This window comes from Ambystoma mexicanum, chromosome 9, assembly GCF_040938575.1.
Source record: "Ambystoma mexicanum isolate Mex_15411 chromosome 9, UKY_AmexF1_1, whole genome shotgun sequence".
Lineage (NCBI taxonomy): Eukaryota > Metazoa > Chordata > Amphibia > Caudata > Ambystomatidae > Ambystoma > Ambystoma mexicanum.
The window spans coordinates 704,204,575-704,220,308 of NC_090931.1; the positions used below are offsets into that span (position 1 = coordinate 704,204,575).

The 15,734-nt window shown below is 42.3% G+C and overlaps 1 protein-coding gene across 2 annotated transcripts in view; it reads right to left on the bottom strand.

The window, feature by feature from the left end:
• The window catches only part of PLEKHM3 (pleckstrin homology domain containing M3), a 1,064,501-nt gene that overhangs the window by 71,574 nt on the left and 977,193 nt on the right, over positions 1 to 15,734 (bottom strand). The window contains exon 8 of one of the 2 annotated variants that reach the window (XM_069615596.1): positions 10,202 to 10,272. The exons of the other annotated variant lie outside the window; for it this stretch is intronic. Within the exon in view, the coding sequence (XP_069471697.1) occupies positions 10,218 to 10,272 (55 nt within the window). The 3' untranslated portion in view covers positions 10,202 to 10,217. Of the gene's footprint in view, positions 1 to 10,201; positions 10,273 to 15,734 lie in introns of those variants that run through there. 2 annotated transcript variants of the gene reach the window in all.

Consider the following 15,734-nt stretch of genomic DNA (forward strand, 5'->3'; position numbering starts at 1 on the left):
AAGCAGTTAGATACAGAACTACCTGGACCATTTAAATTCTAAAATATAGTTGGTGTAAGTTGCTACGCAAATGTAGCAATGAATATTCTTTTTCAATTACCACCAATTGTTGCCAACATTTACTTACACAGTCCAGACCCATTGTGTTTGCAAATGTTAGTACTTCACAGAAATGGAGCAAACAATCCTGACAACACGTATAGTGTTTATGGAATAAGACAACAATTGGACTACTGTGCTGGAATGGTGAAATTCACTATAAATTCACGGGAAGATCCACAAAAATTTCTAATGTACTTACTACAAGTACTGGAAAACAAAAACATACCTATAAATGAAATATTTTAGATTTCATACATGTGGAAACATACATGCACTCTCTGCAACAAGGTGACACAAGAAGAAATCCCCAATGAACGCTTCATATATATATATATATATATATATATATATATATATATATATATATATATCTCTCAATACCAAATTGTGAATCCATTCCATTTCAGCGACTTGTACAAAATGCAAACCATGGTAGATTATGCTCTACCTGCAATTCAGATAATCGCTCCACGTTAGTAATACAAACACATAGTAAATACATAATACTAATGCTTCTACGTTACAATGCAGATGGTACCAAAAACAAATGCAAGCTGACTGGATTCACACATGGTCAAATATCACTTGGTAAGAAAACCTTCACAACAATAGGTATAATCTACCACGCAGGAGCCACAACCAATTCGGGGCACTACACTGCATATATAAAAAAGAAATGTGGATGGTTTGAATGTAATGATAGTACCATTACTCTAAAGCAGAGATTAGCAGGAAATCTTAGAAAAGCTTATTTGATGTTCTTAAAACCAAAATTTGATAGCTAAACTGTATTTAAACCCTAAGTAAACTTGGGTTAAAAAAATATAAACTGTTAGAATACTCCAAAAGCTATCTAACTGCTCAAAGATTCTACAACAACTAATCAGATAAATGAATACCACTAAATTAGACCAAAAAATACAGTTAGAATACACCAATTGGTATCTAACTGTCCCAAAATTTAACAATATCCAAATAGATACATGAATACCACTAAAATATGTCAAAAATATAGACAGTTAGAATACGCCAATTGGTATCTAACTGCTCCAAAATTTTATAATATCAAAACAAATAAATATGTTACTGCTCCAAAAAAATACAAGCCAAAGTATAAAGCATTAGCCAGAAACAACAAGTGAACACTGAAAACAAACAAACTGTAGCATAACAGAAAAAGGTTTTTTTTTAATCCAACATGGATTTTTTTTTCTCCCACAGACCCAATGATTTTAGCAACAAATACAGAAACTGAGCAAATTGCACAGTACTCTGATTTGTAATCTACTAAATATGAGGGTCCAAAAAAAATATATTGATTATACAATGTAATAAGTCATTACAAAATACTAATACTAACATGCTATTTTCTTTTATCACAGAAATTAACAAGAAATACATGTACTCCGTTTACTAGACCAAACAGTAAGTATACAATAATAAGGAGAACCATAGCAGAATATTACATCCATAGTATCTAATACCTTTGTTCCTTATACATTTGTTTTTCACCCAAAGTTATAAGCAAATATGAATGTGATATGCTGCGGTGGTTGTTGCCAGGGCATACATCCATAGAGTCAAACATTTCAACTATGGTCTATGAAAACTTTTAATGTCCGCGGACATTATGAGTGTTCTTAGAACACTTTCAACTTGCCAGCAAACAATACGGACAGCATCCTCAGGACACCCCCTACGAACATTCCCCGGACACTGCGAGTGTTCTTAGAAGCGTCTTCAGAACACCACCATCTTGTTTATTTGCGTATATTTCAGGGCACCGCGAGTGTTCTTAGAACAACATTGAACTTGACAACGAACAATACGTACAGTGTCCACAGAACATCCCCATTCCATTTATTTGCGAACATTTCAGGACACTGCGAGTGTTCTTAGAACACATTCAACTTGCCAGCGAACAATACGGACTATGCCTTCAGGACACCCCTTACGAACATTCCAGGACACCGGGAGTGTTCTTAGAAACGTCTTCAGAACACCCCCATTTTGTTTATTTGCGAACATTTCAGGACACAGCGAGTGTTCTTAGAACACATTCAACTTGACAGAGAACAATACGGACAGCGTCCTGAGGACACCCCCATTTTGTTTATTTGCGAACATTTCAGGACACCGCAAGTGCTCTTAGAACACAATCAACTTTTCAGCCACAACCCCATTCATATTTGCGAACATTTCAGGACACAGCGAGTGTTCGACAACGTCTTCAGAACACCACTATTTTGTGTATTTGCGAACATTTCAGAACACCGCGAGTGTTCTTAGAACATATTCAACTTGACAACGAACAATACGGACAACGTCCTCAGGACACCCCCATTTTGTTTATTTGCAAACATTTCAGGACACTGCGAGTGTTCTTAGAACAGTTTCAGTTTGCTTGCGAACAAAACAGACACATATTGAGTCCTCAGAACACCCCCCATTCAGTTTATTTAGAACATTTCAGAACACCTGTGATGTCTGCAGACAAATCGAACACAAAAAGAATGTCTAACACATAAAAAACACAACTTTCATCCTATCTCATACACTCCCTCCCTCCCCAAACACTCCTACACACCAACACACTCTACTAAATACAAATTTTGAACAAAGTTTCACCGCGCTGTCCGCGGACGACCGCGAATCCAAGATGGCGGGTGCTACCAAAAATCTGACGCGCTTCACGCTCCACGCCGTCCAATCAGCGAACACGTTGCAGGTCCGCGAACATCACGCAAGCCGATTGGCCAATCAGGACACTTTCCGCGGAGCGAACAGGGAAGTGTGTCCACGGACCGAACAGATATCACACATTTTTTTTGACCTACTTTTTGGTAATTTTAAAAACAACTACTGGATGGATTTTCACCAAATTTGCAAAAGCACACTTTCGGGGCCAAGCCGCTGCTCCTGGTCCAAATTTGGTGAAAATCCATCCAGCGGTTTGGGATGTAGACGCGAGCAAAAACTTTTTCCCATTCAGTGTATGGGAAAAAAAAAAGTTTTGGGACCCCCCCCCCTATAACTTTGCCCCCGCTGGACAAATCATAAAAATTCAGAGTGACCCAAATACTTTTTTTGCAAAGTTTTGTGAGGGTCCGTCCAGGGAGAGCGAAGATATAAGCCGCCCAAAAAGTGCTCTTCTTATGGAAACAGCAACTTAACCATAACTACATTAGTTACATATATATATATATATATATATATATTGGGAAAATAAGTGGAAAATGTGACAGCATCAAAAGGTGGAAATCGATGCTCCGCTTTTTAAGGCAGATCAACATTGCCAATATTTGCTACATGGTTCAAGGACAATCTTAAAGCACCCATGAGCTGTCAGCTGGGCTGGTTCTAGGGCAGAGCAAAACTAAGCCGCCATTTAGGGCACCAGGCTACTTAGAGAAACAACAAAAGTGAGAGGGAAACATGTCAACCTGCATAGAGCTAAAAGAGTTCTTGCACCAGTACTAGCTGGTGCAACAAGCCCAATAATACACAATAATAAAGACTTCTCAAGAATGGCGGTTTGGTGAAGGCTCATATAGCCAGTTGTCGCTCGATAAACAGTTCCATGGTAGCTTACACTGACCTCTCTCCTTTGACAAAGTGAAATAGATCACCTTATTTCTAAAGGTATCTGACACTCATCTATTTATAACGATGAGTAATGCGAGTTTCAAGCTATCCTTTATCATTCATGGCAAATTTAAAGTCAGCTTTGTCTATGTCAATGACGGTTTTGAGTTCCCCATAGTAACTTCTAGAACGCCATATTCTCAAAAATTCCCTGAATATGCTCTGATGGACTCGCCGGGGACTGTTCTAATCACTGGACTCATCACAGCCATGCACAGCTGAGACTCTAAAGCATAGTGCCCTTATTTAAAAGTGTTTGCAGGGATGTAGACAGAGGTTGACAGAAAATGCAAGTGCCTTCAGCAAAATCATTCCACCTGTGCCAACAAAAAACAGATTGCAAAAAAGATTGCTGAATTTATTGTAATTTACCAAGTGGTTACCAGATAAAGGCATATCCCGCGTGTGTGGGGGATTCACAATGAGTCCCATTACATGTAAGAAAATCCCTGGTGGAAGGTCACACACAGAGGATCAGAAAGTATCCAGTTTCACCGCCTGACCCCATTCTAATAAACCCACGCAGTCAGGCCAATGTCTTGTCTAAATCTTCAAAGCAAAGTTAAGCCTCTTTGTTATTAAACAAGGTGATTATTTTAAATGCAGCGTGGCAGTTAAGAAGAATGGTGGCCACATGATGGCTTGTGGCCACCTCACATGCTCCCTTGCTGCCCATAAGAGCCTACTCATGCCCTGAGGTGGCATGAAACCCAATGAATTGCCTGCAAGGAGTGAATTATCCTCAGTGCCCTACCACTATTCCGTGGGTTCCCCGGGGTAGGAGAGGAAGATGGGAAATGGAATGATCATTTGCGCTGTCAATAGCACAGGGGCTGCCTAGCAACCGTGCTTATTGTGGGGATGTTACCGGACATGGGTCCTGTGATGAGGTCTGTAAAGCCTATATTCTGCATGGGTTCTCTACCTCCAAAGTATCCACTGATCTCCAGTCAGAGGCGCACATGAAACATTAGCAGCACTGAGTGGCAGTGCAGGAGGTGCGACAAAAGCATTCGCTATTGTGGATTTCGGGTGTGCTATTAATTTTCAAAAAAGGCGTACCACATTTTTTTCATAAAGCATGCACGCTGTAAAATGCATGGGGAACAAACTCGGGATTCGTTTTGAATTCTGTATTTGCTGGCGTGGTATGTACCACTGCAAACACTGTAGAAATAAATGAAAATCGCAAGTTTGTGGGCCATGATTATAGAGAGATCGGCTATAATGATTGATTCGAAATCAAGGGTACAGTCAGCAGAAAGCCATCCAGATCACGGGAGATCTCCTACAGGACACCCCATCAAGGATTCAAGGGATCTACCCATATTAATTCAGAAAGAATAAACATTCCTTAATGGACTTGCACTGAAACTATATGGTTTTTACACAATGATCGTAAGGGATTGGGGTTTTGTGCCATTCGTAAGCCTTGACAAGGACCAGTGGTGGAAACACGTGTTGGCTATGGCTGTGAACTGGCAGTGGAAAACATTTTGTCCAATTAAAACTCAGTATTTTTACCAATAATCGGTTCATTGATGTTTGGCATAGAAGTCCCTTTTTATATATCATGTGTGAATCAGTTGTAGACAGCTAAACAGGATAAGCGCAATCCACAGGGTACAGACGTAACAATCGTCATTACTCAGGAGGTGGGGACAAGCCTTACTGTACCGGTAACAGCAGCTATACAGAAACTCCAAATTATTGATACAATGTAGTCAATCAGTACCAAGCGCACTTTGACCACTTTAGGGTTAGTCGCACCTTTTATATAGTACAGTCTGCTTCTGCAGCACAGTTAACAGGCATCGTGGAAAGAGGCGAGCAAGTGTGTGTGAACTTGGAAGGCGACATGTGTGTATTTGGCTCTGAGTCGCCAAGGAGCCGTACCTTCCTGGCACTGGGAGGCCTTGCAAGTAACACCTGTTCTTAGCTGGGCGAGATCTTTCTGCTTCCCGTTCTATGGTCATAGTTTTAAATAACAAAATCTCCTCCCTCTCCGCGAAACCAATTACCGATGCTTTCATGTTCATGCGCGCCATGCCTTTGTAGTCCCTCCGACAAATCCACCATTCTCGTAGGGAAGAGCGGGGCGTGGAGGCACAACCTCCCCCACAGAATCACTTCCAATAACAGTTGTGGACGACACTTGGATAAAGCTGAGGAACGGGCACACGACTTTGTGGCGCCAGGCATGGTGCAGCCTAGGGTTGCGTATTCAGGCGTAACTTCGCGCATATTTCTTTGCTCCGTGTGACAGCTTATAGCAATGGTTTCCTATTCTGTCAACCGATGACATGTTTCTGTACTAGTGTCTTGATATTTTTCACACTAATGCCCAACTGACAGGGCAACTGTCAGGAGTGGACAGGGAACCGAAAGAGGCCCTAGATAGTGCTCTCCAAAGTGGCCCCATCTTAGACCATGTAAGCGGAAAACAGCCATCTTGTGTGTACTGCGTGCAGCAAAATAAAAGAATGCTCTCAGAAAAGAGACCCAAGGTGCAGAGGCTCACTGGGAAATCTCCAGACTTCCGGGTAGCGCAGTTCGCCACTGGAAACTGTTTGCTAGTAGGAGTTAACATGGCTGTGCAGGCCTACATGGAAATATGGAGATTTCTAGAGGGCTGGTGCGTCGCAAAGACTTGTAGGGTTGCCCTGACAATTGAATGATTGAGCACCAGCACCACTGGCCTTAAGGAGCCAGAAGCCTCCTTGGAAATTTCCCATTAGGTGTCTGGGATTTAGGCTAGAAAGAATCTACCCAAATCCCCATGGTTTGGTTGAAGGAGTAGAGAGAGCAACATCAATCTCTATTCATTTATCTGCATGGGCTTTTGGTTCCTATTTCTTATCACTCACCTAAATCTCTCCGATACCGAACAGGGTGGGCCGGCTTAATGAAACACATGAACAGAGACCCTGGTGGTTTCCTCTACCCACACCTTAGTCGGAAAGGATACTGGACCCATAGTAGGGCCCCAATCCTAGAAGGCACCAATGCAAAGCTTGTGGGATGCCCAACAAGGGAACACTCCATGGAGGGTTTCTATAGCAGGCTGAATATATTGTGCATAGAGATTAAAAATATATTGTGCTTTCCATGCGCCTGCATATTTTAGCAACCTCATCTAAAAAAAGATGCAAATCGGTAATAAAAGCCTTGACAAATTGTATGTCAAAGACCTGAAAAGACTTGACAGCAACTTAGAAAGATCTTGGAGCCTCTTGTGACAAGGCCCATGTCAAGATGGGAAGGGACCCCCTCTCAGCCTGGGGTGGGAGGCCTACCAGGGAGAAAGCCAGAGCTAGTCCTACTCCAAAAGACGACAGTGGCAGTTGATAGGGCCTCCATTCCTGCCCCCCTTCTGCCAGATAATTTATGTGCAGTACCCTTTTTTCACACACCATGCCTCCTAAACAAGACGCTCGCCAGATTCTTTCCATCTTTCCTAGAACCAACGTACCAGACCAGTGTAACAGCAAGAACAGGGAGAGAACCACCCTCTAGCACCACACGCTGTCTGCATCATGACACTGGAGACCTGGACCCAACTGAGTGAGAGCAACCTGGCCAAATTCCAAGCTGATCATATTCCAGCGCCTGAAGCGGAGAGCCAAAAAAGAGAGAGGGAGACAGTGGGGAAAGAATTGCTACACCTATACGTCTGCGAGTCAGAACACGCAACGCTCCCGAGCCTCAGCAATAAAAGTCCTTGTGCAGCGGCAAGCTCCCTAGACCACCAGACACTAAAGCAAGGGGTGCAGACACACGCACAGACTGTACTTACCTTACGGAAGCCCAGACCAAGGCCCCCTAACACAAACAATGGAATACCCGGGCCGTCATCACTATTCTGTGGCGGAACTGTGTGGAGAAATGGTGCAGGGCTTAGCCTGCTACTTTACATCTTTGATGCTTGTAACTCCTCCCGGGCAGGTAATACGGGGCTAAATTGGTCAGGGCAAGTGACCCAATGGCAGGAGGAGAGGGGGGCATAAAAAGGACAACAGGAAGCATAAAAGTGTGAGTTGGTTGGGTGAACTCAGAGGAAGGGGAGGTGACAGATCAAGAGACCAGCAGCAGGAAGGAGGGAGAAGCTGAGTGTGGTAGCAATTTTGGAGCAGGTGATGAATTTGTTAGTGAGTGCAAGTGGCACTACATTGCTAGTGTGTTTGAGAGGCTAAGGGGCATGCGTGGCTGGGAGAGAAAGTGTAGTGAGTGCATGTGTGAGCGAAAGAACGGTGCCTGAGTAGAAGTTGGTGTGTAGTGTTAGCTGTAGTGTGGTGTAGGGAGTTGTAGTGTGGAGGACAGAGTTGGAGTGTTGTGGAGAAGGTAGGAACATCAAATGGTGAACGGAGTGAGAGACATCAGTGGGAGAGAGAAAGAAGACAAAGAGTAGAAGCGGGTGGAGTAGAAGCGGGAGAGTAGTGAGAGAAGAACACCAGGCAGTGAAAGAGAAAGAAGTACATGGGTATGATTGAACAAAGACAGAGCTGGACAGAGTGTGTGCAAGGCACACTCCCATACCCCGTAGAATACTAACCACTGGATAGAGTAAGGACAGTTTAGGACGTCCTTGAGGCAGTTTAGATAGAAAAGGCATCCTGACCTGCTTTTAGGTCTTCACTTCAAATGCAAGTCAGAACTTTCACAGTAGGGTTAAACAATCATTATCTACTAAGCTCTGGGAGTAGGGATGCCTGGGTTAGGGAGGAGGTGCCTTTTGACATGAGAGAGAAAGAAAGGGATTGATGGCAATTACTGGTGTGATTTATTAATGTAACCTAGGGAGCCCGATTAGAGAATTTTACATTTTTAGGTGTTCTCACCTTAGTGATAGGATCTACCATTTGAAAAGTCAGTATTATCATTGTACACAAGCAATGTTTAACCTATGTGTGATTTAAATTTATTTTATTATATGAAAAAGGTTTTTTGTACAGGTATATCTTTTAATTTTCAGATGTTAATGAAATTAAGGAGGCAACAGGTTAACAACCTTGATAAAGGATCATTTTGTTCCGAACCGCGTCTGCATGTTGGAATTGTCCGTCACTAAGATTTACCACAATGGACATTTTATGTTAATACTGTTCAATGAATATTTGTGGTTCATTTTGACGTTTTTATTGATTTTGTGTATATTTTCATATATGATCTGTGATTTATAACAACTGTGATACTTACATGGAACTTTGGTATGAAAGTGACTATTCACAGCTTGTGATTAACTTTAAACTTTATTTACTTAGGTTTACCATTTAGCAAAGTCAGTGTTATACTCACTACTGTTTGTTAGTGCATTCCTGTGATTCTTTAAATGAAATGTATCTGTTTATTTTCTTTACATTTTGAAAAAGTATAACTCTGAATTAAGTTGGTTTGGGATGTTTGTCCCACAGGGGTGCATACAGGTTCACCAGTTGACAACAACTGGATTGTGTTTTGTTTGCTTATTTGATCATCGGGCACAACCAGAAGTATTGTACACTTTATAGGTAGAAGGTTTGAGCATCTGAAATTATTTGGAGTGAGATTTACTACCACTTTGGTGCACCTCCCACTTGTTTACATGGAAAGAAAGGGATGGCCACAGGTCCCATTGGCATCTCAATAATAACCCTTGAACCATCTCGGAGTGTTGCAGTATTCTTTGACATACATATAAAACAGGGCAAGGATACCAGGCCCCCTAATCAGAAAAACCCATCTCCACGGTCAGGGGTAGACCTATTTACAATAATACACAGAGGAGAAAGATTTGTTACAAGTGTAAAACAATCTCTCATTGACCCACAAATTGAGGAAGATTCTTCAAGTACATTGCACCCTGAAAAAAATGGATGACCTGTACACCTTGATTTAAATTACAAAAATACATAGAATTTTATTCACAAAATCACTGCTTAAAAAATATCTTCATCATAAAAGATTTTCACATTTTATATACAAAACATATACATATACATACCGCACATAGACCTCTGAAAAACATTTGATGGAAGGAAATCACCTTGTGCTAATCCTAAAGTGCATCACATAAAGCATACTATAACATGCAACATAAAAAAATGAGACAGAAAATCCTTGACGATTGTCTTTGAAATCTCTATCCCAACATGTTTCTGTTCATATTGTCATACATGAATGAACATTCTTCAGAGGAAAATGGTTTAGAAAGTAGATTCCTTCAGCATCAAACAATTCAAGGTCGAGAGAAAACTTCATAGGAGGGATGTCTCTAAAACCTAAAAATAAAGAAAACAACCAAAATTGTGGTCAAGAGAAAAACTCCCAAATAGACTATGCTCACTTGCAACTCTAAATGGTTGTCAAAGTAAGCCAAACAAACGGTTCCAAACAATGACCGATTGTGACAATCAAGAGGAATATTACCTATTAATGGTATTGAGTCTCCTGCAACATAATTTATTTCCATTTGTTGCCGAGTGCTTGGACATTCAAGTATACCATGTGCGTATAATGCTCACAAATAGCATTAGAATCCAACAATAGCTGCAAAAAAACATTGAAACAATAATCACCTCTTGTTGTACCAAAGACATTTAAAGCATATATCTACCATGTCAAATCAACACATTTCCAATCATAACCATATACAAGGCTTCCATCCGATGTTGGGATTCAAGCTCGGTATAGTTCATTAGTAACCCATAGGTCGTATTTTACTGAAACAAGACAAAAATATATACCTAAGTTCAAGATCCAATGTCACGTCCATTGGCACTATAAAGACTGCACAATCTAAATGAAACCGAGAAGGGGATAGACCTTCATAAGCTTGTACCTGTCCTCATATGTACATAAGTGACTTAATGCGGTTAGGGGCACATGCAATAAACTGGCTCCCACAACCTAAAAAGTACACAACACTCATAATAATAGCATCCCGATATGCGCGCTCATGTGCGGCAGTCCATTAATTCAATTTGCCCCCTAATTGCCAACTGCAAACCGCTATGTATACATGTCAATACAATGGCTTCATCCACAGAAAGCTGCCCTCAAAAGGAGGTACACAAATAAGTCCAACACCTATTCACTAATGATACAGTTGCGATCTGTTTTCAATGGCTAAATCAATGTGTCATCTACTCTCTGAAGAGTGTCGGTAGTACACATCTGGTGTTACTGTGGCTTTGTACGGAAAGACTCACCTCTGGCGTTTGTACGCGTGAAATCCTGACCGCGCTCGCTCGTACTGAAGCTGCGGTCAGATTACAAATGGCTACATAAACAGTGACAAAAATAGTAGACGGACCAAAACGTGCAGTGTCCGTCTGAAAAATCACGGGTGCCATGGTGGATTAGGTTTGTGTCGTCAAATCACGACTATCCAACCTCAAATAGCCAAGGCATATAGTAGCAATGCAGGAAGGTATCAAAAAGACATTGTGGAAATGCAACGCAGTGATAAAGAAGACAACATCTGCCTTCGAATCTATTTGATGCTGAAACAACCGACTTAGCCTCAAATGTAAGGCTAACAGCATACTCAATCGTGACACTCATAAAAGCACCAATGTTATTTATGCCTATTTACATTTTGCAGGTAATTTCTAAGAAAGGTTTCGAATTGCACAACATTCACAATTTAACATGGTGTAATTCTAACCCTTCATTTAAACCCAGAATATGACTGAGTCTTAAAAATCATTTTCTGTTCAAAGTTAGCTAGTTCTCGATCGGTATCCATCTTGTTGGTACCTATAACCTTTTTCTGAATTATCCATTGGAAACTTTCATGGCTGTGTTCATTATCTACAAAATGTTTCACCATAGGTGCAGTTAGCACTTTGTTTTTAATGCAACTACGATGTTCTATCATCCTAGTACGGCATTTCCTGTTGGTTTTTCCAATATAATTCAGGCCACAAGGGCATGTAATCATATAAATAACATTTTCTGTATTGCAGTTAGTCATCTCTCCTAATACCCAATCTGTTTCCAAACCAATGTTAACCTGAGTAGTTTCTGTAGTAAATCTGCACATAATGCACTGGCCGCATGGATAATGGCCCTTCACACTGGACCCACACGGCCCAGATTCTCACCCTTCCAATTTTATCAACCCTCCTAGGATGAGGAAAAATGAACCAGGAGACAGAAAAATTCCCCATAGGAATACGAGGGTTTTAACTCCCTATGAGAGCCTGTCATGTTGTCCCAATTTTGAGGCCATGCAAGATAAGGCAATCAACTTTGATTACACACACCTGACTTCCCATTCTCTTCCCCAAAGGGATAAAAGGCGAGGCACATAACCACACACAGAGCGAGGCAAAGTACATGAGGAAGCAGCAGTTCCAAGATGGCAGTTTAATACAAGGCGGAAGATGGCAAGACCAAAGAGGATTGCAAGGAGGGAAGTGTCCCTGACCTTTTCACCGAAAGACTGCATCTTTCATGAGCCTCTGAGAATAGGAAACGTAAGACCTGGAATTCTGTATTGCGTGTCAGGGGGTAAAAAGCAGCACCAGTGAAGTCAGCAGAGCCGGTGAGTTGGGGAGGCCTATACCAGACCGGTCTGTGTGGTAACTAAGGTTGCAAGCAGCAACAGTGCATAAAGAAGATTATTAAAACAGCAGATGTGTGAATGAAATTTGAAGCTAAGATACGATACCGTAGACAGAGTGGTCCGGCATCATGTGGTTGATCATTCGAAAGTCTCTGTTAGGTATCCAACTGAAAAGGTGCGAACACTAAAAGAAAGAGAATTGTGAAATCGAAGTGGTCCTGCAATGGGTCAAGCCAAACCCTGTGCACATTCAAAGATCTTCGATACTTGATGTAAAACTGACACTAGTCCGAGCCCGGCTGAGGGAGACTAACTTTGCTGAAGGCATCTGAGCCCGGCTGAGTTACCAGGGTGAACCGCAAGTCACTTGAAAAAGAATAACCTACAAACATTGTGTGATAAAGTTAAAGGTGAAAGACAGGCATTAGCCCGGCAGAGGAAAGCCTGTGCAGAACTTTATGCTAAAACGATCTGAGCCCGGCTGAGGGGGATCTGGGGTGGCGAGTGACTTCCCCGATGTGAATACTTGTGAAAATCTGAAGAGGAAAAGAATGTTTATTTGGTTGCATCAGGCCCTTTGAGAGAAGAGAATTCGAGAAGCAAGGAGGCTTACGCCATGAAGGCCCTGATGCTGTTGATTGAACTGTAACCTTGTGCTAAAGAAGCCAGAGACTGTGCTACGCTTGAGTGAACCACCTTATCCCATGCTGAAAACGTGGGGAATGGAGGCCAACAGCCTGAAAACCTGACATATAATTTTTGAACACTTCTTTCTTTTTCATAACATTAACCCCCAAACTATTTGTATTTAGAAGTAAGGATTGGCAATAGGATTTTTAGAATAGGCCCTTTTATTTTGACAAGATGTCAAGACACCACTAGGACTGCGTTATTATTATTTGATGGTTGTAGCGTGCTCCCATCTGTAGATTTAGGTTTACATATGCGTTTATCATACCCTTTTTGAAGTTCAATAAACACCCTTGAACTGTGGTCACTTGTGTTCATCTTACTGTTCATACCATACCTTCCTTACAATAAGAAAAACACACTGGCTTATAACCAAGATGCATCATTGAGACCACCACCATCCAAGTCATCGATGAGGCACTCCTCATCATAGACAAAGTCTACCCATGCCACCTGGTCCTGTGCAACCTCTGTGCCAGATTCGACACAGTCATCCACAAACAACTACTCAACACCCTGTCTTCCCGCATGGGATTTGATGCAACACAGAAATTCAATGGTTTGACTGCAACCTCAACAACAGACACCAGCTCATTGAGCTTGGACCCTGCAGATTCCAAAAATGCAGGGTGACCTGTGGAGTCCAACACAGCGCCATCGCCTCCCCTTCTACGACCATCTTAAATCTCTATGTGGCAATTGTGCCACATACTTTATTGCCTAAAAATAGGAGTCTACAACAATATGTTGAAATTATACTTTTATCTGTCACTTACTAACACAAAATCTCACAGAATATGATATATGTGGCTGCATTAATTATAAAAGTATAGTTTCATTTATGCTGCTTAAATAAATTGGACATCATACTGCTTATACAACTAGATATCCCTTTTTTCTTGGAGCGTTTGCTAAGAGATATACCGGCCTGTAACCCTTTCAACACATGGTTCAGTGTTACACATCCCTGCAATCTGCAGCACCAATTACTTGCATAAACGGCATCGATGTCAAGTGCCTACCTGAAACTAAACCCTAGCAAATCAGAGTTCATCCTCATCAGGAGCACCACCAAATGCACCCAAGCTCAAAAATGTCTGACCCAGAGGGATCACAATAGCTTCTCCCCCAAAATACCCACAGGGAAAAGTTCCTCAGCTTCACAAGCAAATGTAACCTCCATTTCAAAATACACATTGGCAAGAAGGCACTAACAGCATGGTACCAGCTCTCACTCCTGCACTAAATCAAACCCTACATCCCTGCTTCAGACTTCAGAACTGTCACCCAGAACCTTGTGCTCTCCCACCTAGATGGTGGCAACACCCTCCTGGCAGAGACCCCAAAACATACTCAGGCCCATCTGAAAGGCCCCAAAACATACTCAGACCCATCTGAAAGCTGCACAGCAAATCACAGCATGCCTGATCGAAGGACTGATGACATTGAACAACATTTCATGAACTCTCAAAGAACTACACTGGTTAAACCCCTCCAAATTGACATCACCTTCAGAACAGCCCATATCGCCTACAAAGCTCCAAAGTCTAAGACAGCATCATACTTTGCTGAAATGATCACCATCTCAGGAGGTCAACACAACACCAGGAGCCAAGATACCTCCAGACTGGAATCCAGGAAGTGCAAGGAAAAGACCAGAAAACAAGCATTCTCCTGCCTCGCTACCATGCTTGAAAACAACCTTCCCGCCAACATGAGGCTGGCTTACCCACTTCTCCTGTGATTCAGGAAAGATCTGAAGACCCCACTCTTTAAGGGATACTCCCCCACTACACCAATAAATGGGAACCATAGACAGATGAGACGATCCTCCCCACCCCTGCTATGTGCAACTATCTTACTATACAGCACTATATTGCTTTGTAGCTAGGTTTGCACTATATAAATCATCTAAATACATACATGGGGGGGTGGGGGTGGGGGGGGGGGGGGGGGGGGGGGGGTGTGTGTGTGTGTGTGTGTGTGTGTGTGTGTGTGTGTGTGTGTGTGTGTGTGTGTGTGTGTGTGTGTGTGTGTGTGTGTGTGTGTGTGTGTGTGTGTGTGTGTGTGTGTGTGTGTGTGTGTGTGTGTGTGTGTGTGTGTGTGTGTGTGTGTGTGTGTGTGTGTGTGTGTGTGTGTGTGTGTGTGTGTGTGTGTGTGTGTGTGTGTGTGTGTGTGTGTGTGTGTGTGTGTGTGTGTGTGTGTGTGTGTGTGTGTGTGTGTGTGTGTGTGTGTGTGTGTGTTTCAGATGACATATGTTTGTTAAGAGAACCATGCCGTGGCTCTGCCAGCTGTGGTTACAAAACATTTGTCTGCCATCTCTGTGCAAGGCAGTATCCCTCCTGCCGTATATCACCCTAAGTTATTATTCTTCTCTTCATTCTGCCTTCCATGGCTACAGATGAGACTGCATGGGCCCCATGGATATCCCAAATTAGCCATGTTTCGCTACTTGCACCCCATGGCTGGGGGACACAGCAGTGTGCCTGTGAGATGCTCTCTTCCAACGCCAACTCCCAGTGTGTTCACGATAACATTTATGTTTCTTCAGCAACCATAGAAATTTTGGGATGTAAGACTAGTCCAACACACACAAGGTTAGGGATGGACTGGATAGTCTGGGGGATCCCCTATATACCTCCACCTGGGCATGCACAATAAGTGGATAGTGGTCACCCGGCCTTATATGGAATAAAAGGAAGGAAGCCCTGTTAAAATGTGATCACAGAGGCCTTCAATGAGTCCTTGG